The sequence below is a fragment of the Eretmochelys imbricata genome, chromosome 1, assembly GCF_965152235.1.
Source record: "Eretmochelys imbricata isolate rEreImb1 chromosome 1, rEreImb1.hap1, whole genome shotgun sequence".
Classification (NCBI taxonomy): Eukaryota; Metazoa; Chordata; order Testudines; family Cheloniidae; genus Eretmochelys; species Eretmochelys imbricata.
Genome location: NC_135572.1, coordinates 158,078,038 through 158,100,863, shown reverse-complemented (window position 1 = coordinate 158,100,863; position 22,826 = coordinate 158,078,038). Strand labels below are relative to the sequence as shown.

Below are 22,826 nucleotides of genomic sequence, written 5' to 3'. Positions count from 1 at the left end.
TTGCTCAAGTATTCCTTCAAAGACATTGCCTTCACTTACCCCTCACTCTGCCCTGGTGACTGCCACATAGGGCACCAGGCTGCTGACCATCTTGGTAGCAAGATCTTTCTGCACTTCTGCTGATACAGTCCTCAAAACTCAGTGCTGAATTGAGAAATGTTTGATCCTTCAAGGGACATATGCATCTTTTCTCATATCACAATCACAGCTTTCCCAAGCTGCTCCGAGTAATCCTTCTACTATTTGGTACAGCTACACATAACACAGGGAACATGGCTGGAGTGCATGCAGATAAATGCTGGATATTCAAATCTGTGAAGCACAGCACCAACAATGCTGCGTTCTTTTAGTTCTCCTTATCTATTTATTGTGGCACCATGCTACTGAATCCTTCATAATAATATTTCTAGCTCCATGGTACAGAGTTACGGTTGCATTGTGGGTATGTTGTGTACTGTAAATTCATATTTCCTGGTTTCCAGAGAAATAAGTATAAGTGCACTTGATGTTCTGGAAGAGCATGAGGTAACTTTAACTCCATTTTAACAGAAGTGTCTGGGCACTCAGTTTCCAGGGGGGTTGGTTTTTTTATTTGTTTGTTTTAGTATCCCTATGAACCACAACACAGCTCTCCCCTCCACTGCCTTGTTGGTAATGATCAACTCAACAACAACATCCACTGGCCATGTTAGTCCCTTCTCTGCCCCTGTATCCTTTTCTCATCTTGCCTCTTTTCCTGCGCAGCACAGCCACGCTCTCTCTCCTCCCCATGTAGAGCCAAGTGTTGGCATGAGACCTGAAGGTTGAGGAGCCAGGGAGAGGATGCAGAAACAGTTCAGGGGCTAGCCTGGAGTCAGTGGGGATGTGTTTTTTGTTTTGTTTGTTTTTAAAGGGAGGGACAGATGAATATGGATGTGGCCAGGTGTAGCGGGACAGAGCTAAGTCCCTTGTACATCCCCAGTGTACAGCTCTCACCCCAAAACTCTTCTGCTCTGACCTCCCCTTCTCCTGTAGGAGCAGAGGGAAGGGTGAGCCTGGAACCCCTTCCCCACTGCTTCGGGGAGCTGGGGATTTCTGGATTCTTTCTCCAGTCAGGGAGCAGTGGAGGGAAGGAGAAGGGAGCCCCCTTTGGGCCAGTGGAGCTGCCAGAGGGAGGAATGGTGGGCAATGGGAGCTATTTGTGGGGGAGGCCAGAGATGACTCCACTTGCCTTCCACTCACCCCCAGGTATGTCAGTAGAGGGAAGGTGCCCAACTTCCCCTCTTCCCTCCCTTGTGGTTAAAGTACTTTTTTGGAAAGCCAGTACTTTGTCAACTTCCAGTCATCAAACTGGGTTTTCAAAAACATAGTATTGGAATGATCCCCATTGGATTGTTGTTCCCTCTGTGGGCTGTGCCCTGGCACAGCGAAAGCGGCAGAGCCTTTATCCTGCACCCTCCCCAAACCCCACAATCCCTGCACTGCTCCAGTACCCCCTCTCACTGCTACAACACCTCCCCCTCCCCCTTTAGCCCTTACCACTGCATCAAACAAGATACAAGAATCTGGAAATGTTAGGATCAGTTCACGTTAGGGGTGCTGTGTATCAGGAACTAAATGACCGAGGGACTTGTTTTCCTTCATTCATACTCATTGTTCAGGATGTTTACAGTATCCCAATTGCTTCCTAGAGTCTGTCATCTTCCTTTTGATTAATAAATGCTAATTTCTTTGATTTTATTTTATAAGTACCATCAATCTGTATGTGGCTTTCAGAGCACTTCAAAATCTCTTAAACTAGAAATGTTGGTCTCAGATGGGAAGAAACTTCTAGGCTTAGAGCAAGGAGCATGCACAACATATATGCTTTGACAGCTGCCAAGGACAGAGCTCAAACACCCAGTGCCTGAGTGTTGCCAAGATTCAATGATCACGTCATATCTCCCTGAGCCACTCAATTATCCTGACAGCAGGCTGACTGGAAACCCTTTTGCTTTTAACAGGCCCTAGTTTTGCAGGGCATGTGTATTTCTCTTTGCCTTGAGCTACTGATGATCCGATCCCAAATTCCGAAACTAATTCTAAAGAACTTCAATATAACACACCCAAAGGGGCAATGGGAGCCAGACACTATGTAAGATAAATTCTGAACAGCTGAGATCAGTTTGGAGAGGACTAGAGCTATAGCCTGAGCCCCAGGTGTGCACACAAAGAAAATTAGAAGAGCTAGCTTATTTTGTAAAATGCTGGGGGCGGGGGGTTAGGAGGAGTTGTATCATGGGAACCCCTGGCTCAGATGACCCCAAATCTGGACCCTCTCACCACCACAAGACACAGTAAGTTTAAAGGCATTCTGAGTCAGCATATGGATTCTCGAGCACTTAGAATAGTCTTTTAAACGATAAAAGAGACTAAACCTTAACTAAAACAGAGTTGCCACTCCACTATATTCACTTGTGTTGCGTGGATTTCCTTACTGCCGGCAAACAATATTCTGACCCCAGGAAACTCTGACAATAACAATTTTTTTAAGCAGTAAAATTATGACTGGACTTCTCTGAATATTTTCTTTATTTCTGACAAGTGTCAAAAAGCCACCTTTTAGCAGTTGGTGAAAAAGCAAACTAAACCCAGACTTTTAAATTTATGTATCCTGCTTGCCTTTTTTTTTTCTTTTTTTTTTTTTTTTTTTCAGTCTGATTGAGCCATTTCTGCATCTGTTAATGAAGGAAGTTATACACCCAGAGAGTAATGCTCCCAGTGGGATAAAATTCCATTTTATTGACATTTATCTGGAAGAACTGGCTAAATCTGGAGCCAAGGAGGTAGAAAACACATTATAATTGTCTTTGTGATTGCTATATTATATAACTGTCTTTTATCAGTGTTTTTAAATTCTAGTTTGTTTATATTCAATTGTTTTAAATATAACTCATTAACACTGAAGAAATTTCTAAAATCCTGTTTCCTTATCGCTATTTATGCTGCTAAGTTTTGCATTTTTCTGAGCTTGGACAAGGAACATAAATTGGTCACTTTCCAATTCTCACGCTCTGGTACAAATGCTCCAATTTTAGATTGTAAATATAATGAGGGAATCTTTTTGATTTTGACTCCCTTCCCCCCCCCCTTTTGGAGAGAGAAAAGAATAAAAGAAAGAAAACCCAATTGTTTCTGTTGGGATTTTAAAATTTTTCATCACTCCTTCCTTTTATAAAAATTCATGCTGAGCCCATACTTGACCTGACCCTTTAACCACATACATTGTAGAGATTCAAAATCTAATTTTACAACTGTCTTCAATTACTTGGGCACTACTGGCTTCAGACATGTGCATTTTGATAGACTGCCCCATAAAGAAGAAGTTACACAATTTGCCAGATACCAACAATATCTTTAATTTAGTTTGCCTGTTATCTCTTTCAGTATAGACCTTCCTCTGTCTTTGCAATAGCCAATAAGACTTAAGAAAGCAGCAGAATTTTGCGGCAGTCTAAAGTCTGATTCTACAGCAGCTACTGTGGAATTCTGCTGCAGGAATCTGAATTCTGCAGATCATTTAATTATTACTTGAAATCCCTCCCCACAATGTCACTCTTCTTAGCCTGGTATGGAAACTGCAGGGACTCCTCCCTATACTAACTTGTAGCCTTCGCTTTGCTAGTCCATATGTGGTGCTGCTGGCAGATGCCCTCCTGGTAACTCTTTTCTCTTTAACAGGCAAGATGTTAGCAGTTTTGTAGCAGTGCTCTCTAAAGAAGAGACAGCAGAATGCAAAGGGTGACCCGGCAGGTGTAGGCAGTGGGGGGCAGGAGAGGGAAAGCTTCTGTAGTAGGGGACAGTGTCTACAATCAGGGCTCTAATTCAGCAACAGTTTCTCCAGCCTTAGAATTGCACAGAGTTCATAAGGCCTATGACTGAGACTTTCAAAACAGTCTAAGGGATTTAGATTAATTGTAATGAAAGATGTGTGTAAATCCCCTAGATTGCTTTGAAAGTCTCAGTCTATATTCCTATGTTGACCTTAGTAAAGGGATCAGATCTTACTGTTCATTACTATTTTGTTTGATGGTCTTTAGGGTAAGGTCTGCCAGTCAGAAGACGCCCAGGATTTAGTGTGCTGCAGACTTCCTTTGTGACCTTGGGCTGTCTAATTTCGCCATTTGTGAATTGAGGATCAAGGACATATTGTGCAGTTTAATAAATCGACGTGTGCAGAGCACTCTGTTTCTATAGTGCGTCTATCAAGTATCTCAGTGGTGGTGCTCAAGTGTAACTCTTGTCAATTTTAGTGGAGAGAAAACATAATGAAAAGTGCCGGTGTGTAGCCTCTCAGAAAGATCTCCTACCTCACAATCTACAATGAGTTACTCGACCCGCCTGCTCTACTATACTAAGTCTTTCTGTCTCCTAATCTCACAGCTCACAGCAGACCAGAATCTCAAGTTTATTGAACCATTCTGCAAAATTGCTGCCAAATCTAAGGAGTAAGTTTGATGGATGAATATTGGATTTTCCATTTTATTTATTTAGTCTAAGATCTACGAAGTTCTTGAAATGCTTTTTCAAAAGGTAATGAACAAATGGACTGAAGCAAAGCAAAGAACGTAACGAAGTTCAGGTCGTAGAGAAACAACCGCTGGGGCAGGCCTTTGTGGCTAGCTTCACTCACCATTATGTTTCTCAAAACCATAAGTGAAGTGGGTGTGTAAATATTAGGAACCACCTATACCTCTGTTTATAGAGTACCCCTCACAGCAGAGCCCTGACTCTGATCTGATACTACCGGAATATAAAATATTAATAAGCCAACAAAATCTCCAAGCTATAACATTGGAAGAACCAAATACAAAACTGGAAAATGTGTTTGGAGTTAAGCGAGTTGTTTAAGTAATTGGTGACTTTTTTTCCCCAAAGTTAGTTGCATCTCTCTCCCTCTCTTTCACCATCTTCAAAGTGTTTTAAATGTAAATGGGAAGGAAAGGGGGCTTTTAATGCTCTGCGAGTGTTCCCTCCCACTCATACTGTTTTATATAATGCAGTCGTCACCTGATGCAAGCAGTAGCCCGGGGTATCTTTGAAGCCATTGTGGATCAGTCCCCTTTTGCCATTGAAGATCTAATGAAAGAATTGAAGACAAGCGGTGATGGCGATGTTGAGCTGTTCGAGGGAGATGAAGCGGAAAACGAGTCACTAATGACCAAAGGTAAGGAGGAAGTAATAAAAATTTAGCCCAGACTTTAAAGAAATACAGTAACCACTGACAGGATCCAAAAATGTATCCTACCTCTTAAAAATACCATTCCTATTCTCAGCCAACCATGGGCGTGCAGGTGGATACACTAACAACAAATCTTGCTTCTGTTCTCTTCAGATGATCTAATAGACAAAGTAACCATAGACTAGTAAATTACAAACATCTTAGTGCTCCTTTTTATATAGCAGATCATATGGTTCCCCATTTCAGTCTGCTTACAGCAACAGCTATAGATAACCCAGCGCTGTCCAAAAACTAGTACAGGTGAGTCACATCATATGCGCATTTAACTTACGCGAATTCAACTATATGCGCTTGGCAAAAAAAAAGAAAATAACAAGATACCTGTAAATAGAGTGGGCGATTCCGCGTACCATTCCACTCAATGAGCGTATGCCCCAGAGTGAGCGTGAGATGGGAGACGTGAATCTGCTGTTCTCTCAGTCGATCTCAGTTCCCGTGTGCCTCTCACAGCGTGAGCATCTTGCCACGCTGAGTGTGATTCTAGTGTTTTAAAGGTACTGTACGTATTTTTCGTACAACATGGCCCCTAAACGCAAGCTAACTACTTCATCTGGTGCTCAGCCGAAGAAACATTGATCTGATCCAACTCTGGAGGAAAAACTGGCTATGTTGGACTTACTGAGAGACAGTCTGTCGGTCTCCAACGCGGCGCGTAAATATGGCCACAACGAATCTAGCATCTGTGCCTTCGAGAGAGAGAAATTCATCAAGCCGTGGCATCAAGTGCTCCAATAACTGCTAAGATGACGAGCCAGGTGTGTGATAAGACTTTTTAGTGAAGACTGAAAAGGCATTAAACTTATGGCTGGAAGACATGAACCGTAAACATGTGCCTATTGATGGCAACACTTTGCGAGAAAAGGCTCTTAACCTCTACGCGCTGTTCAGACCTCCCACCGAAGAGGGACAGCGTTCTGATGAGGAGGAATTCAAAGCCAGCCAAGGTTGGCTTAGCAGTTTTAGGAACCGCTTCAACCTCAAAAACACGCAGCCTTCTGGTGAAGGTGCATCTCCCAATGAAGAGGCAGCAAAAGCCTACCCTGAACAATTAAAGAAAATCATAGGAGAAAAGGGCTATCTTCCGGAACAAGTTTTTAATGCTGATGAGACTGGGCTTTTCTGGAAAAAAATGCCCAATCGCACTTACACTTGGAAATCAGAAAGACAAGCCTCTGGCTTCAAAGCAGCTGAAGACCGTGTGACTGTGTTGTTTTGTGGCAATGCGGCTGGGCATTTAATAAAGCCGGGCTTGCTCTACAGGGCTGCAAATCCCATGCCCTAAAAGGCAAGAGCAAAAATCTCCTGCCTGTGTTCTGGCAATCAAATTAAAAAGGCTTGGGTGATGGCAGCATTATTTCCGGATTGGTTCCACAAGTGTTTCATTCTGGAGGTCAAGCGGTACCTCGAAGAGCAAGGACTTGACTTTAAAGTGTCGCTGATCGTAGGCAATGCTCCTGGCCACCCTGTGGCACTCCGGTTTGCACATAACGATGTTGAAGTCATGTTTCTCTCTCTCCTTCCCCAGCAATAACACCTCCAACCTCTTGACCAAGGTGTGATTCGCTGTTTCAAGGCCACGTACATGAGGCTTATGTTCTCACGGATACGTAGCGCGATGGATGCTGATCTCAATCTTAATGTGATGGAGTGTATACTGTACTTTATGGGCGATTTAAGGGATTTTCAAGGGTAACTTTGACTATACGCGATTTTCGCCTTACACGCTGACTTTAGAACCTAACCCCCGTGTAAGATGCGACTCCACTGTATTTTGTGGCAATGCTCTGGGAGGAAATTGCTCCAAGCTATTTCTTCTACTATGGGGATGGTCATCTCAAAGACCCAGAAATAATACTGCGGTTCTGAATTGTGTCATGTTTTTCATCCTTAGAGCTAAAACGCTTGGATATAGATGGGTATGTATCATCCCCGATATAAAGAGCAGGTACCTGAGGTGTAGAGCATCTCCATTAGTTTCTGAAGGTAACACAGCATGTCGGTGCTAGAGCAAGGAAGAATATCCAGGTCTTCTGACTCTCAGCCCTATGATCAGATGCTAAATGATACTTGCATCCCACCTCCCTGCCTGGGAAGATAGTTTCATGGCTGAAGCACTCCTCTTATTCCTCTATGCTGGATGGAACTTTCCCCATTCTTTCCGACTGATCTTTAAAATCCTTTTTGTTTAATAACAGACAAATGTTTATCAAAAAAATCTGCACTGGGCATTGAAGAACAAGAGGACCTTTCTGAAAATGCTGATGAAAACATTGGTCCTGTTCTCCAGGTTTGTGCCTTGCTTTCCTCATGTTAATCCTAGGCTTTTTATTATTTGTCACTTAGTGGATACTGGAGACCTCACCAATCGAATAAAAAGGTAAACATCTCTTGCATCTCATAGGGTATGTCTACACAGCAAATAAAATCTTGCGGCTGGCCCATGCCAGCTGAGTCAGGCTGCAGGGCTGTTTAATTGCAGTGTAGACATCTGGGCCTGGGCTGGAGCCTGGGCCCTAGGACCTCTGAGGCGGGAGGGTCCTAGGGCTCAGGGTACAGCCTGAGCTGGAACGTCTGCACCACAATTAAATAGCCCCACGAGTCCCTGTCAGCTGGCATGAGCCAGCTGTGGGTTTTTAATTGCAGGGTAGACGTACCCTAAATGTCATATTAATAACATATTCCGTGTGAGTAGGTTACAAAACAAATGACGACAAAAGAGAAGTACGTGTGCCAAATTCTGTTTCTTCTCTCTCCCCCTGCCCCCCCCCCCTTTTTCCCCCCTTCCACTTCAAGAGGTACCAAAAAAGTTGCTAAAACCATATTGTGTTCTGTCTGTCCCAGGAGTCAGCGCACCCCTTACTGATGTTGAGAGCACAAGTGCTAGCGTGGGAGGGTACACAAGAGATGGGGCTAGGGACTAAAACACGTCCCAGATCTTATGAACTCGTTGGAACGAACTGCTGGGATCCGGGATTATGCTACAACAGAGATGCCTCGTGTTCCTGTGTTGGGCTATGGCTTTTAAGCAGGGACTAGAATGTTGCACATTTAAATCTTGGCATTGAACTGAAAGGTTTTTTAAAAATAAGTTAATTTATTTGCTTTTTTCCTTCTGAATGAGAGTCCAGGTTAGAAGTGTTCTGAAAAAATATTATTTGAATGCTTCATTGTAATGTAGTGTTGTTGTAGCCATGTTTTATCCCAGGGTCCGAGAAAGACCAGGTGGGTAAGGTAGTATCTTTTATTGGACCAATTTCTCTTAGTGGAAGATACAAATGTTCAAGCTACACAGAGTTCTTGGGTTGTCTCTTCCACCAACAGAAGTTGGTCCAGTAAGATATTACCTCACCCACCTCGTCTCTCCATTGTTATGTAGTCAGATAAAACCCATTCATAAAGCTAGCATGTGCATTCAGGGGCGTGAATCTTGGCAGAGATCAAGTGTAGTGGAAGGAATTGGAAGTAGTAAAAAGCATATGCTGCTTGAAGTATTTATAACATCAGCTATACTTGGCTGTTCAGTATGATAGCCTAACAAAGATACTGTATTGTGCTTTCTTTCTTTTGGCAGTTTAACTACAAAGCTGTTGCTGACAGACTTTTTGAATTGGCCAGCAGAAAAAATACACCTGCCTTTAACAGAAAACGTCTGTACAAATTGGTCAAAAAGTGAGTTCTCTTGAAACAGCTCTGTATGATGATTTGTCTAAGTAGATTTGACATCCTGTTTCCCCAACCCCCTCTACTGCTAGTGTTCACATAAGAGATTTCCGTCCTTTTAATGAAAGTGTTTCTGCAGTGAATTTACTGTCCACTACATTCCTACTTGGCCCAGATACCTTAGAAAGAGGACGCTGCTTACAGTATGTGGTAATATGAGTACAAAATCTTTGTCAGACATGGATATATGTATGGGTCTGAGACAGATTTTGGTTTTGCATTTGTGATTTTTAACAGATTCCTAGACACTAGAGTTGGAAGGGACTTGAGTTGTCTTGTCTGTACTTTGTACCAGTTTAGGATTGTTCCCTGTGTTGCATTGTCAAACGCTTCGTCTTGTATAGCTCTAAGTATTTCAAGTGATCAGGCTTCCACGCCTTCACTTCGCAGATTACTCCACGCTCACTTAAATCATGCAGTGTTTTGAACAATACTGTGCTCAAACTGCAGGGAGTGGGTGTTGGCTGTGTTAAATCGCACTCTTGCCAAGACTTCTTCAGTAGTTTGGCTTGGAGTTGCTGGAGTTCTGAGGCAGATCTCTTGGAGAGCTAGCATTTTCTAGCCCTCGGATGTAGTATGCTTTCCTCAAAAGTGGGAAGTGTGCATCATAAATGCAGTAACTTGGTGACATTTCAGTCAAATATTGTAACAACAATAAGTCTTTGTATTTTTTAACTTTTTCAGGTTCCAGGACCTAGCAGAAGGTGAGAATTGAGCATCAAAAAAGAAGCACTTTCATTCTGCTAAATTATTCATCCTGTTCTCAATGTAGATTTGCGGTGAATGTTATGTCGTCTTGTGCTGTTTTACATATGTTTGAAGGATATTCGTTTCAGAGGTTATTGCTGTGATGTGGTTTTCTCATTAGGAAGTATAACTTCCTCACTTTCACAAAGGAGGTCAGGTCCCCATATCTAATACCTCACAACTTGGGAAGCATTGTAATTTTATAAGCTGAGGTCTTGCCCGCTTATTCAGATTCTTTATTTCTTCAGTGAGAAACATGGTCAGCTTGATTCAAAATAATGAAGAAACCGCACACTTCGGTGCACATGTCTTTGCAGTGCTTTAAACGTGCTGATAGCCAAGTGGAGTGGGGAATCAGTGTTTGTGCCCCTTGTGCTGTATGTGAACACCGAAACTACTTGGTGGGGGGGAAAAGGGGTATTTTCCGACAGCTCATCAGACTTTTTGCTCGACAGGAATCTTCCCACGAGATGATTTCCCTGAAGATGTTTCTACAGATGAAGATGACGATACATTCAGCAGGGGCAGGCGAAAGAAAAAAGTTGTCAAATCCTTGGAGAAAGCCAAGCTGGAAAAAGAAAAAGGTAGGAGGCAAAGCTAGGGAAGTGAGACTACTCTCACCAGTCTGTAGGTGTGTCTACACTGCAGCAGTGAGTGAGCCTCCCAGTCTGCATAGATAGACTCAGGCTAGCAAGGCTCAAGCTAGCATGCTAAAAATAGATGTGTGGTACACTGAGATTCAGGTTCTCAAGCCTAGTGGGTCCGGTGGGCTTGAGAGACTGAGCCGCAGTGCGCATGCTGCTCTTTTTAGCATGCTAGCTCAAGCCCTGCTAGTACAAGTCTGTCTACCCAGGCCGGGAGGCTTGCTCCCAGCTGCAGGGCAGACATACCTAGTGTGGCTTGGCAGTGTAACAGGAAGAGATCATTTAAGTCCATGATCAGTTGCTTGGGATTCACCGGTTTCTGAGTCTCATTGCAGTGAAGGGTAACGGGTGAAACCGTGACATCATTGAAGTCCATGGGAATTTGGCCACTGATGTCAGTAGAGCTAGGATTCCACCCAATATGCCGCAGATTGGGAAGAAGCTGTGCTTTGCCTTTACTCAATCAAGAAGTACTATTGGTATTTACTGTGAAAGCAAGAACATATCTGTCCTCTTGAAAAAGGAATGCCATTAGAACATTTAGCAATTAGGGGGAAGAGAGGAATGGAAATAAGCAATCTAGGAGACATTACAGCTGTTTCTACCATCAGGGTTTGCATTTACATTGCTACAAGCTTAATGTTCCTCAAGAAAATCTCCCAGAGTCGGTTGACACATAAGCTGCCTTTTAATGGGTTTACCAGCAGGAAGGCCTCCAAGAGAGAGCACCTTGATGGGGTGGAGATATTACTACATTATAACTATTCATGGGCAACTGCTGGCAACCAGGCAGTAACATGAAAAAAGGCAAGAAAAGCATTAATAGGCCTGGAAAAAATGTTATAGACTCTCAGTGGCCCTATGTGCAGTAAAGATTTAGAGATGTAAGGAAAGCAACTTCTCTATTGCAGTTGTCTTTTCATTTTATATTTGGGTTAAATGTTGCTGCTTCTGATTTTGCCTCCTTGCAGAGAAGGATGGAAAAGAGGCATCAAGTACGGAGGAAGATGATGCATCAGGACTCCAGAAGAAGAGGAAGAGGCGGAAGAAGAGGGACTGTCAAATTGCAGACTCGGGCACAGCTGATGGGACAAGTGAGGAGGGGGTACCTGATGCAGTTGAACCCGAAGAACCCAACAAGGGCAGAGCACCAGAAACTAGTAAAAGAAAAAATAAATCTCTAGACCAAGAAGCAACTGAGACTGGAATTGGAGTAATCAGCAGTGGAGGAGATGGCGACAGCTGTGCACAGGATGCTCTGACGGACGTGATGCAGAATAAAAGGAGACAACTCAAGAAAAAGAATACAAAACTGCAGAAGGTTCATGTAAAACCTGTATCTCAAAATGGACCAGCTAATGCCAGTGCCCTGTGGGATGGCAATGACTCTGCCACTGTAACTACTACCAAGATGGTAAAAAAGAAACAGAAAATGGGGACTGTCTTACTCAATGGCTTATCTGAACAGGCTGCTCTTCAGTCAGAACAGGAAAGCTTGCAGAATAGCCTTACAGGAGAAGGGGACTTTGAATCCACACTGCCCCAAAAAGTCAAATTGAAGAAAAAACCTAAGTTGGGCAGTTTAGACGGGTTCAGGTTCTCAAACCAGAAACCACCATCCCTGAAAAAGAAGAGGAAGATCAAGGAAGTGATAAACTCTGTGGAAGTGAAGGGATTTCTTGAGGCTGCATGCAAGAAAAGCAAAAAGAGTGTAAGCAGAGGGCTCTAATTCTCTTTTGCCTGTGAGGCTTGTTTGAATTCAGTTTGAGCTGAGTGGTCTGTAGGATGGTTTTTTTACATGCATTAAATTCCCCTTGTCAAGGAATAACAATATCAATTGGGAATTAAGGGAGTGGGAGGGTCCTATGTGTATATTTACCCTCTTTCAACACCCAGGAATGTCATGTATCTGAATCTAAGGTCATGACTTTCATTGCTCATAGTGCTTCCATGACTACTTGTGTGAATGAGCCAAATTCTTGGAAGAAGGGCATTGCATCCAATACTGTGCTCAACTTGTTCTTGGCCAGGAGGCCATCTCTGATGCAACAATAATAGTTCCTTGCAACAAATTATGATCATTTTGATTTTTGTCCCTTACACCCTCCCTGTGGGGGGGTAAGTGGAGGCAGTCTGAATTTACAAAGCATTTAGAGTCCACAATTATTTTTGCAGGTTATGACTTTGCCAGGATTCCTGCAGTGTTTGTCTGTTTTTGTTTTGGTTTTCTCTTGAAATATTCTGAGTTTTCCTTAATGAAAATTATTGAATATTTACAAGTTATATATTTTCATTTTGTTTCCTGATGTATTTCAAACATTTTAGTCCCAGTTTTTTCACCTCACACCATTCATTTTGTCTTTTCCATGGTTCAAAGGAAACTATTCTGGAAACATTTATGCATCATGTTTGTTCCTCTTCCTTAAAAACCAGGTTACTTAAGTACTGTGTATGCCTTGGTTACACACCAATTTAAACAAGTTTTAAAACCTAGACAAATTAGAGGATTGGGCCAAAAGAAATCTGATGAGGTTCAGCAAGGACAAGTGCAGAGTCCTGCACTTAGGAAGGAAGAATCCCTTCTACAGACTGCTACAGACTAGGGACCGAGTGGCTAGGCAGCAGTTGTGCAGGAAAGGACCCTAGGGGTTACAGTGGACAAGAACCTGGATATGAGTCAACAGTGTGCCCTTGTTGCCAAGAAGGCTCCTACTTGTACAGCATTTTGAGCTGTACAAGTAGGAGCATTGCCAGCAGATCGAGGGACGTGATCATTCCCCTCTATTTGGCATTGGTGAGACCTCATCTGGAGTACTGTGTCCAGTTTTGTGTCCCATACTACAAGAAGGATGTGGAAAAATTGGAAAGAGTCCAGCGGAGGGCAACAAAAATGATTCAGGGGCTGGAGCACATGACTTATGAGGAGAGGCTGAGGGAACTGGGATTGCTTAGTCTGCAGAAGAGAAGACTGAGCGGGAATTTGATAGCTGCTTTCAACTACCTGAAAGGGGGTTCCAAAGAGGATGGATCTAGACTGTTGTCAGTGGTAGCAGATGACAGAACAAGGAGTAATGGTCTCAAGTTGCAGTGGGGGAGGTTTAGGTTGGATATTAGGAAAACCTTTCTCACGAGGAGGGTGGTGAAGCACTGGAATGGGTTGCCTAGGGGGGTGGTGGAATCTTCTTCCTTTGAGGTTTTTAAGGTCAGGCTTGAGAAAGCCCTGGCTGGGATGATTTAGTTGAGGATTGGTCCTGCTTTGAGCAGGGGGTTGGACTAGATGACCTCCTGAGGTCCCTTCCAACCCTGATTTTTTTTATTCTAAAACACATCTTTAGTTAAACCTGTGCGAATTTGTGTATAGACAAGGCCTAATGGTATGGTCCTTGGAGGACTAATAACTCATACATATGATACTGTTAGAAAGTTTCCAGAGCTTTTTATACGTAATACTGTGATCATTTTTTTAAAGGGCTATGTGTTCAGAGAATGAGTGATTCATGATAGTATTGGAAATTGGCATTTCCAAATTGCAAATCTCACATTTCTGCCATTGGAGAGTTTGCAAGATATTGAATCTTTAAACCTGTCTCTGGTGCAGAACTAAATACTGCTTCACTCCTTTATGATGTATAAAGATGAGTTCCTCTTTTTTTAAATCTTTTGTTTTAAATTGTGTAATCTCAGGTTCTCACTTCTCTGTCTTTGATGGAGGGGCTTAGCTACACCTGAAGAATGATGTCCCACAAAGCTGTATTCTGAACTGCAAATTGCCCTGCCTCCAGCAGAGAGGAGTTGGAGATGTTTTGATTCTTGGTTTCCCAAGCATGAAAAATTTTGAGAATGGGAAGAAGCAACTCTATACATCATAAAAGAATAGAAAAGGGCAAAACCAGAAATGTTCAGAATTGCTTCCCAGTTTGCCTGTTGAAATTGGGAAGCTAAGACTTCTGCATTGTTTAAAGTGGAGCATAATTTTAATAGTTCTGGTCCCATCGGTGGTCATGAGATTCAGATTGTGTTGAAAAGGGACCCCTCTGATCTCCCCCTCCTTTTATTTATTTATATATTTTTAAAATAGACAAACTGAAAAATGCTAGTTTAGATTATGAGGAGAGGGCAGCCACTCAGTGGCCAGTGCTCTACAAGAGACTTTGGTTTCGTTCCGGGTAGCTTTCTGGGTCCCCAGGCTAAGATGTTAGCATATTCAGTCCCTAGAGAGGAAAGCATGCTTTGTATCTCTCAGTAGCATCCTGTCCACTCCTCTGTCCATCCAGCTAAAGGAGTAGAGTTAAATGGACCCAAAAGCAATCCTTGACCCTAGTGGGGCAGAGGGAAAGGGGAAAGCTTCAGAGCTCCCAGATGGACATAGACGGGAGTAGGGGAACCTTGTGCTCCTGAAAATGATGCCACTATCTGGACCCTGACAGAGCAGGCACGTGTCTTACAAATTCCCTTCACCTTCCAGAACTCCATCAATGCACCTCCTTTTCCCATTCAGCAGTCTTGCTATTCCAGCACTGGCCTTTCTTGAACAGAGATTTCCAATCATGCAAACTTGTGAGGCATTTTTGTAATGGGGGCAAATGTTAATCAGGGGGCTATCAGGTGACTGCAAACTAACATTCATTCATGACGAGTTACCATTATTTAGCTGTGGCCACCACTGGCAAATGGCTAGCACTAACCCTAGCATCCTCTATTTCTCAATTAGCTGCTGCTCTTTTTCTCACACTGAGTTAACTTTTTTGTTTTATTTTTCCCCTCCTCTTAGGAGATTGGTGGCACTCTCGCTCCATTAAAGAAAAAGAAGGCAAAGACAGGGAATGACTTCATGAAATTTGAAAAAACAACTTTACCAAAGCCAGTGTTCTTCAGGAAAGCCAAAGGCAGCCTCTCTTCAACCAGAGCCTCCATGCAGGTAAAATGACCCTGATTAGGTCTGCCAAAATTGAGGGGTTGCCTTAAGTATGGCTCATGGAACTCCAACTCCAAGAGGCCTTCCAAGTATGGCTCACAGCCACCTGCATCTACAAAAACAGAGGGCAGCTTGCCCAGATGTGGGTCCCAGCCTGTGATACTCCATCTGGATCACACCAGTGTCTCAATCTAGTTTTGCTGGGACCTATCGTCTCCATGGGCAACATCTGTGACTGTGGAAGGGCAGCTGTTGTCTGCTCCATCCTGTGCAAACTAGATGCAGCCCTGAGGCTCCTGGCAAATTCTCAGCACTGTTCATACTTGGTAAAAGTTTGGGAACCCTAACCTCGATGAAAACTGGCCTGGAGCTCCTCAGCAGATAGAGTTGTGATTGCCGTGGGGTTTTTAATTGTCCATTCAAAAAGTTTTATACACGTGCGCGCACACACACACACACTTTTTACACACACAAGCAAAGCTGTCAGTGTGAGCAGTTTAAACTCTTCAAAAGTAATTTTATTTAACTTGTTGCTTGTACATGGCTGGATTATCTGCCATCTGAGTTGATCACAATGATCATCCCCACAGTTGCAACATCTTCTGTCTGGGTTGCTCTTGCGGGCTGTTGTCTTCCTCTTCAGGGAGTAAGGTGGAAAGTTAAGCCTCTGTCTATGTCTAACCAAGCTCTGCCACCACTTCAGTCTCCCCTAATAAACTGCACTAATCTTCTCAACACCTGTAAAATAGGCAGTTTTAAAATAATAATAAAAATATTACCTAACAAACCACTTGAGTAGTGTAAACTGATTCAGGCATATTTTCTAAGGCTGACAAACTGGGATGGTGACATCTTTCATTGTTTAAAAGAAATCCCTCTTGTGGAAAGAGCAGTTTTGAGTGTTTTCATTATTTTGAGAATAATAAAAGAACAAATAATTACAGATGGGCTCTAAGCTTTGCAGTTCTTTCTTTTAATGGAGGCTTGTAACAGAAGAGGCCTTCTGAAACAGCCTACTTGTTTCCATATAAGCCTCTTAAACTTTCTCTCACTCTTTCTAAACCCTGTTCAAATTATGCCTTGTAACACCCTCATAACTCGGTGGGCTAAGAGCGCTGTGAGGCCAGTGTACTTAACACCTGGGATGAAAGACAATCTTCTCAATTGTTGGCAGGCTATCTAGTCAGCTTTAAGAAATATCATTCGTTCTTGTCCATTACGATGGTAGCTGCTAAGCAAACACTGCTGTGCCTAGGCCTTTAAGGTGGGGAGGGTATCTACAACAGGGGAAGAAACTGGGACTCCTCAAGAGTTTCAGCAGGGAAACGGAACGTAATGTTGCCTCAAATCAACCTTTATTTGCCATCTTCTTTTTATTCTGTAGTTAAACATGCTGCAGTGTTCCAGCTCCAAAAAAGTCACCTTTGGATTGAATAAGAACATGACTGCAGGTGAGTTTAATGTGTCTGCATACCTTCACCATGTCTTTTGAGGTGCAGTGGGGCAAGGATGAAAGCGGGGGAGGTGAGATCTACACAAACAGTATGTAGAGGTGGATATGGAACCTGTCGGATGCTGCTTCTGGAGTTTGTCTTTTTGTCACAATTTTGGTATTGTTTTTGATGCTGTATATGATCTCATAAATTAAGGAAATATATACACGAACCTACTATAAGATGGGTGGACAACTGGTTGGAAAACCATTCTTAAAGAGTAGTTATCAATGGTTCACAGTCAAGCTGGACGGGCATATCAAGTGGGGTCCCGCATGGATCTGTCCTGTGTCCGGTTCTATTCAATATCCTTATAAATTATTTGGATAATAGCATAGAGAGCACACGTATAAAGTTTGCAGACTGGGAGAAGTTGCAAGTGCTTTGGAGGGCAGGGTTAGAATTCAAATTGATAAACTTGAGAAGAAGGATGAAATTCAAAAAGGATCAAATGCAAAGTACTCCACTTAGGGAGGAGTAATCAATTGCACAAATACAAAATGGGAAATTGCTTAGGAGGGAGTATTGCAGAAAGGGATCTGGGGGTTATATTGGATCACAAACTAAATATAAGTCATCACTGTAACACTGTTGCAGAAAAAATAAAGATCATTCTGGGATGTATTAGCAGGAGTGTTGTAAGCAAGACATGACAAGTAATTCTTCCACTCTACTCAGCACTGAGAAGACCTCAACTGGAGTACTGTGTCCAGTTTTGGACTCCACAGTTCAGGAAAGATGTGGACAAATTGGAGAAAGTCCAGAGAAGAGCAACAGAAAATGATGAAAGGTCTAGAAAACATGAGCTATGAGGAAAGATTGAAAAAATTGGGTCTGTTTAGTTTGGAGTAGAGAAGATGGGGGGATATGATAAGTGTTCAAGTTCATAAAAGGTTGTTTTAAAGAGAAGGGTGATAAATTGTTCTCCTGATCCACTGAGGTCAGGACAAGAAGTAATGGGCTTACATTGCAGCAGGAGAGATTTAGGTTAAACATTAGGAACCATTTCTTAACAGTAAGGGTAGTTTAAGCACTGGAACAAATTACCTAGGGAGGTTGTGAAATCTGTCAAACCTGTTCTTAAAAACCTCCAATGACGAACACCTGTCAGGGATGGTCTAGGTAATACTTAATCCCCTGCATTGAGGAAGGATTGGACTAGATGACCTACTGAAGTCCTGTCCAGTCTTAGTTTCTGTGATTCTGTGAAACTCCTCTTCTTCAAATTCCCCACTGCTTCATTCTGCCTCCCAGCAGAAACATCTGTGAAACACTGATGGCCCATGCTCCATGGGATGGGAATCACCATTGTTACGGCAAAATTGCAGTTTTACTTTGGCTGCCTCTGCTGACTATGATATTAACAAATAAGTATCCCCACACACAGACTGTTACATGTCCATGATTTTCTTGGGGACATATTGATGAGTATAAAATTGAAATTGATTTCTAATGTAATGAGGCAAGGTATCCATTTTCTTACCTTTTCGTCCCTCTCTAAGATGCAGATCACATCTTATTTCAGCACTGGAGTAACAGACTGTATATTTTCCCGTGGGGGTGTGTGTGTGTGTTTTTGTGCTCATAAACCATCTTTGTGAGGAGAATTAAGATGCTTAAACCCTGCTGCCAGCAATGGTCATCAAACGCTAGGACCACGGGATTTAAACAGTATGAATAGTGACCTTGTTCCTTTCCTTCCTTTCAATGGGAAGATGTAAATTTTGTTAGGAAACCTAAATCAAGGGCTTTGTCTGAATTGCCTCTTTACAAAGAGAGTGTTTTTGGGTACCTTGCCTCCCACTTACGATCGTGGAATAACTGGCAGCTGCAGGAATAGGAGGGAAGTATTTAGCTGGCTTTTAACACGATAGAGGATCTGGTAACAAGGAGAGCTGCACCACATGGCCAGCCAGTTCTCTCTGGGTACCACCAGTCAGTCCGTGGGTTACAGCTGGAGGTGGTAGCACAACCTAAAGAGAGAGTGATAAGGCACCATCAGGAGCTGGATATTCAGGCTGACCTCTTCCGTACCCCCTCCCCGCAAATCTTTAGGTTTTTGATTTTTGCTAACAGCCTGGATCTCGTGCATTAATGGCAGATTTCCTTGATACCCATTTGGGTGCCAGAGCAATCAGGGAACTGGGGAGCTGCCTAAATCTCTCAATGTCTGGCTCTCTAATAGCTTTGTCCTTTAACTTTTATTTGACAGAATTTAAAAAGACAGACAAAAGTATCTTAGTGAGCCCAGAAGGAGCCTCCCGGGTGGCTTTCAACCCTGAACAAAAGCCTCCCCATGGGGTGCTGAAGTCACCTGGTACACCCACAGGAGAGCCCCAGATGGAGAAATCATTTGTAACACCAGCTAAGAAGAGACCAACTGCTATGGACTTCTTTTAAGCCAACTTGGAGTGGCCTACTTTTGTACATGACATTTCAGAAACTAGAACTTTCTCTGGAGGTATTTTGGACTTCTCTATTTTTTTAAATTGCTCTGAAGTGTATATAAAAGGTTCTGATTATGACCTGGGATACGGCTGATTTTACCACATTTTCAGCTGTACCTTGTTTAGTATCTTGTTCCACCTGTTACAGAAAAGTGATTAAAATGAAACTCTGCCCAGGTTTCCAAAAGGTGTGGTCTCTCCCCATGACATTCTCAAGAGATTTGCTAGTTAAAGAATGTTAGGGTCAATACTTCGAGACTGATTTAAGAAAACTTGCTCTTCAAGCTGCTTGACTGTCTTCAGCAAGTCAGGATGTTAAAGAGAAAATGTGGATGTTTAAACCTATTAGTCAGCTGTCAGTGTATTTACAGATTTGCTCCTGACTATTGCCTCGTATGTCATTCTGATCACTGGCATTCTGGTTTAGCCTTTTTCTACTAATGAGCTGTTTAATCGACTTCTGACGATTGAAACCTAGTGTCTCTGTTTTAATGGACCACTTCACTTTCAGTAGCCTTCCTCATGGCAGCAAAACTTTTTTCCATGGATTAGAAATAAAGTAGCTGTTCAGATGATCATTTCATCTACAAACCCCTGACATTGATTGGCCAGTCAGCTGCTTATATGCAAACCACCTGAATATCTGTAAAACAAGTGCCAAATCTGACTTGTACTTCACTATCACTTGTGGTGGCAGAGTTGGCTTTTCCACATTCTTCCTTCTACCTACTACAACTGCAATAATGCTATCATATTTGAGAAGTCTCTTGTATTTTAATGTTCAGTTCTGTCTTCTTTCCCAAAGAGATTGCAAAAGTTTCAAAACAATCTTTGTTTCCTCCTCTATCAATTGGCGTCACTACATTTTGAGCAGAGGTCAGACTTTCATTCACTGAATGAAGTTATACCATATTAAAGCAAGTGAGATCAGAATAGTGCATCTTTGTTTAGAATACGCATCTCTCTGAAAACCTTGGTGCCTTTAAATACAAGGTAGAGCTTTATAGCCCAAACAGCTCATAGCTTTTTCTTTAAGGTAGAACCAGAAGCATTATTTCTACAGGATTTTTTTTTTTTTGGTATGTTTTATTCTGCATGGAATATTCAGGTATTCTATGATTATCCTATGATTTGACCTTTGTTTTAATTTTGTTTCTTACTCTTATGACTTCAGTCAAGAATGAGAGAAACTTCTGTAACAGACCATTAATTTATTCTGACAAATTATGATGGGGCGGGGGGAACTATTCTATAATCTGGTGCAGTAGGTCTTTTCTGAAAGACCTGCTTATAGAAAAAGATTTGAACCAGACCTTTGCTTTGGACTTCAGTCTTAAAGCACAGTGGAGTGTCAGGACACAACTATTCATTTAATTTCCCTCTGTTACTTCTGGGAATCCATAGGCACAGAAAGCCTATATCATTATCTTGTCATATCAAAACTCAGATGTTTACTTCAGCCAATGGAGTAAATATGTAACATCTATCTAGAAAGATAGATAGATCCATATCTTTTGACCAGTATTTGGTACCTGCTGTCCTCTGCCAAATAGTTCTAACAGCTACTAGAATGAAACTGTACCTTCTGAGAAACCAGTTCATTTACAATTTTTCCAAAATATTGTATAATTGTAAATTGATGGTGCTCAGTGTTAAATGGCTCTTGCTATTACGCTAAATTAATGCCAGTCCATGGCTTGTGGTACTGACATGAGAGTTTTAGAAAATCATTTAGTCCTGCTGTTTGAATATTACTACTCAGTCAAAATGAAGGACTGAATTTCAGTGGGCTGTATTTTTTGTTATTGATCTGGCTGCTCAATAAAGAACTAAGGAGCATACATCTGACAACAATATTAATATTTGCTGTTTGGTACATTATTAATTTATAAATATGAGAAATTCTCATTGTATCAAAGAAAATGACTTATTCTGAGAAGACAGTGGTGAGTAGGAGTTAACAAGGACTAATCAATAATATGTTGTGCTGTTTACCTTGTACTGTGGGTAAGAAGTCTCTTGTGGAATATGCATAATAGCATTTGTATGTGCATGGACTTCAATGCATTATGTTTGAGATTCAGTATTCCTCCAAGGATGCAGATGCAACACAATCAGTGGGTTGAACCTGGTGTATGTAGAGACACCGGTGATCAGAAGTTCAAACAAAATGTTGATTTTTTTTTTTTTTTAAATCTTTCTGCAAGCATCTTTAAATTATCTCATCCCTCTTTACTGGTTCTGGATCCTGTGACCCAGTGCTTGTCCAAATGTACTATTGCCCACAGATGCTAAATGGTGTGGGTAAAAATGGCAGTCACCGTTTAATGAATATTGTAGTGATATGATTGTTCATTGGGGTTCATGGATTTATGCATACTGTGTCTGTACCATTGTATTGGTGGAATGTCTTGTAAATATGCATGTGTAGTATGTATTTCATTTTCTTCATTGGTGCCTGGAATTTCATTAAGGACAAGCTTTTAAGAAAACCCAAAAAACTGTCATTGCAATTTCTAGATTAAATTGATTAAATTACCCAGAACATTTCAGTAATGGAAATTCCAGTAAACATTTGAAGATAAATAAAAGGAGAAATTAATGCAACATCTGGGATACCCACTGTACAAACACAATTGTAGTACAAAGAAATGGATTTTTTTTAAAAGTGGGTTCTAATCAGGTTAATATCACTTAATAATTTTATTCCAAATCTGCAGCTGCCAACCATATTCAGCATTGAAATAAACAGAAGGGTGGAGTTAATGAGGTTAGGATTAAAAAGACAATATTTCGTAATGGGGATCTCTCTCCATTTTTTTATAAATCTGGTCAACTTTGTACTTGTCAAATTTTTCTGATGGTTTGTAATTCTTTATAGTTTTAGATGAACTCAAAAGCACAGAATGAATCCTCGAGGAAAACCTGTTTAAAATTGTATTTAAAATATCTGTCTGTAAAAGCTGTTATTTTTTTATCAAAGCTTAAAGCTTTGTGCACTCTCGTTCCTTTTATTCTCTTGTTTCCTGAACATAACTTTTATTGCAGGCAGGAAATATGTTTGTTGCATTACTTTGTGTACATCTGCAACTGCACTGTTAATATAAATATGGATGGTTAAACATTGGATCTTTTAGTCAAGTCCAATAAAATTGTCTTTTCTGTGGATTTTGTATCTTGCAGTGATTTCTTTTTTGGTTTTTTTTTTTTTTTGGTCTGTTTCCTTTTTTTTTGGTAATACCCAGAACTGAGGAGGTATCATGTGCATATTGGAAGTAAAGAGGTTAGTGGTTGAACATGCGTGTCCACATGGCCATTGTAATAGGAACCATTGAGTAGATGTCAACAGAAGAATAAAGACTCCTTAAAAGAAACAAAATAAGATAAATACCATAACTACTTGGCAATTTAGCCCTGGTCTACACTACGAGGTTAGGTTGAATTTAGCTGCATTAGGTCGACTTTATAAGCGATGCGGCTACACAACCAATCCCGTTCCATCGACCTAAAGGGTTGTTAAAATCGACTGCTGTACTCCTCCACCATCACAAGGGGAGTAGCGCTAAAATCGACCACCTTAAGTCGAATTTGGGGTAGTGC

The 22,826-nt window shown here is 41.7% G+C and overlaps 1 protein-coding gene across 1 annotated transcript in view; it reads left to right on the top strand.

Annotated features, from left to right (window-relative positions):
* Window positions 1-22,394, top strand: part of RRP1B (ribosomal RNA processing 1B) — a 36,664-nt gene extending 14,270 nt beyond the window's left edge. The window contains exons 7-17 of the mRNA XM_077817828.1: window positions 2,675-2,804; window positions 4,402-4,466; window positions 5,022-5,185; window positions 7,456-7,547; window positions 8,832-8,929; window positions 9,665-9,684; window positions 10,183-10,311; window positions 11,343-12,082; window positions 15,143-15,289; window positions 16,671-16,737; window positions 18,992-22,394. Coding sequence (XP_077673954.1) covers window positions 2,675-2,804; window positions 4,402-4,466; window positions 5,022-5,185; window positions 7,456-7,547; window positions 8,832-8,929; window positions 9,665-9,684; window positions 10,183-10,311; window positions 11,343-12,082; window positions 15,143-15,289; window positions 16,671-16,737; window positions 18,992-19,179 — 1,840 coding nt within the window. The 3' untranslated portion in view covers window positions 19,180-22,394. The remainder of the gene's footprint in view (window positions 1-2,674; window positions 2,805-4,401; window positions 4,467-5,021; window positions 5,186-7,455; window positions 7,548-8,831; window positions 8,930-9,664; window positions 9,685-10,182; window positions 10,312-11,342; window positions 12,083-15,142; window positions 15,290-16,670; window positions 16,738-18,991) is intronic.
* The last annotated feature ends 432 nt before the right edge of the window (window positions 22,395-22,826 follow it).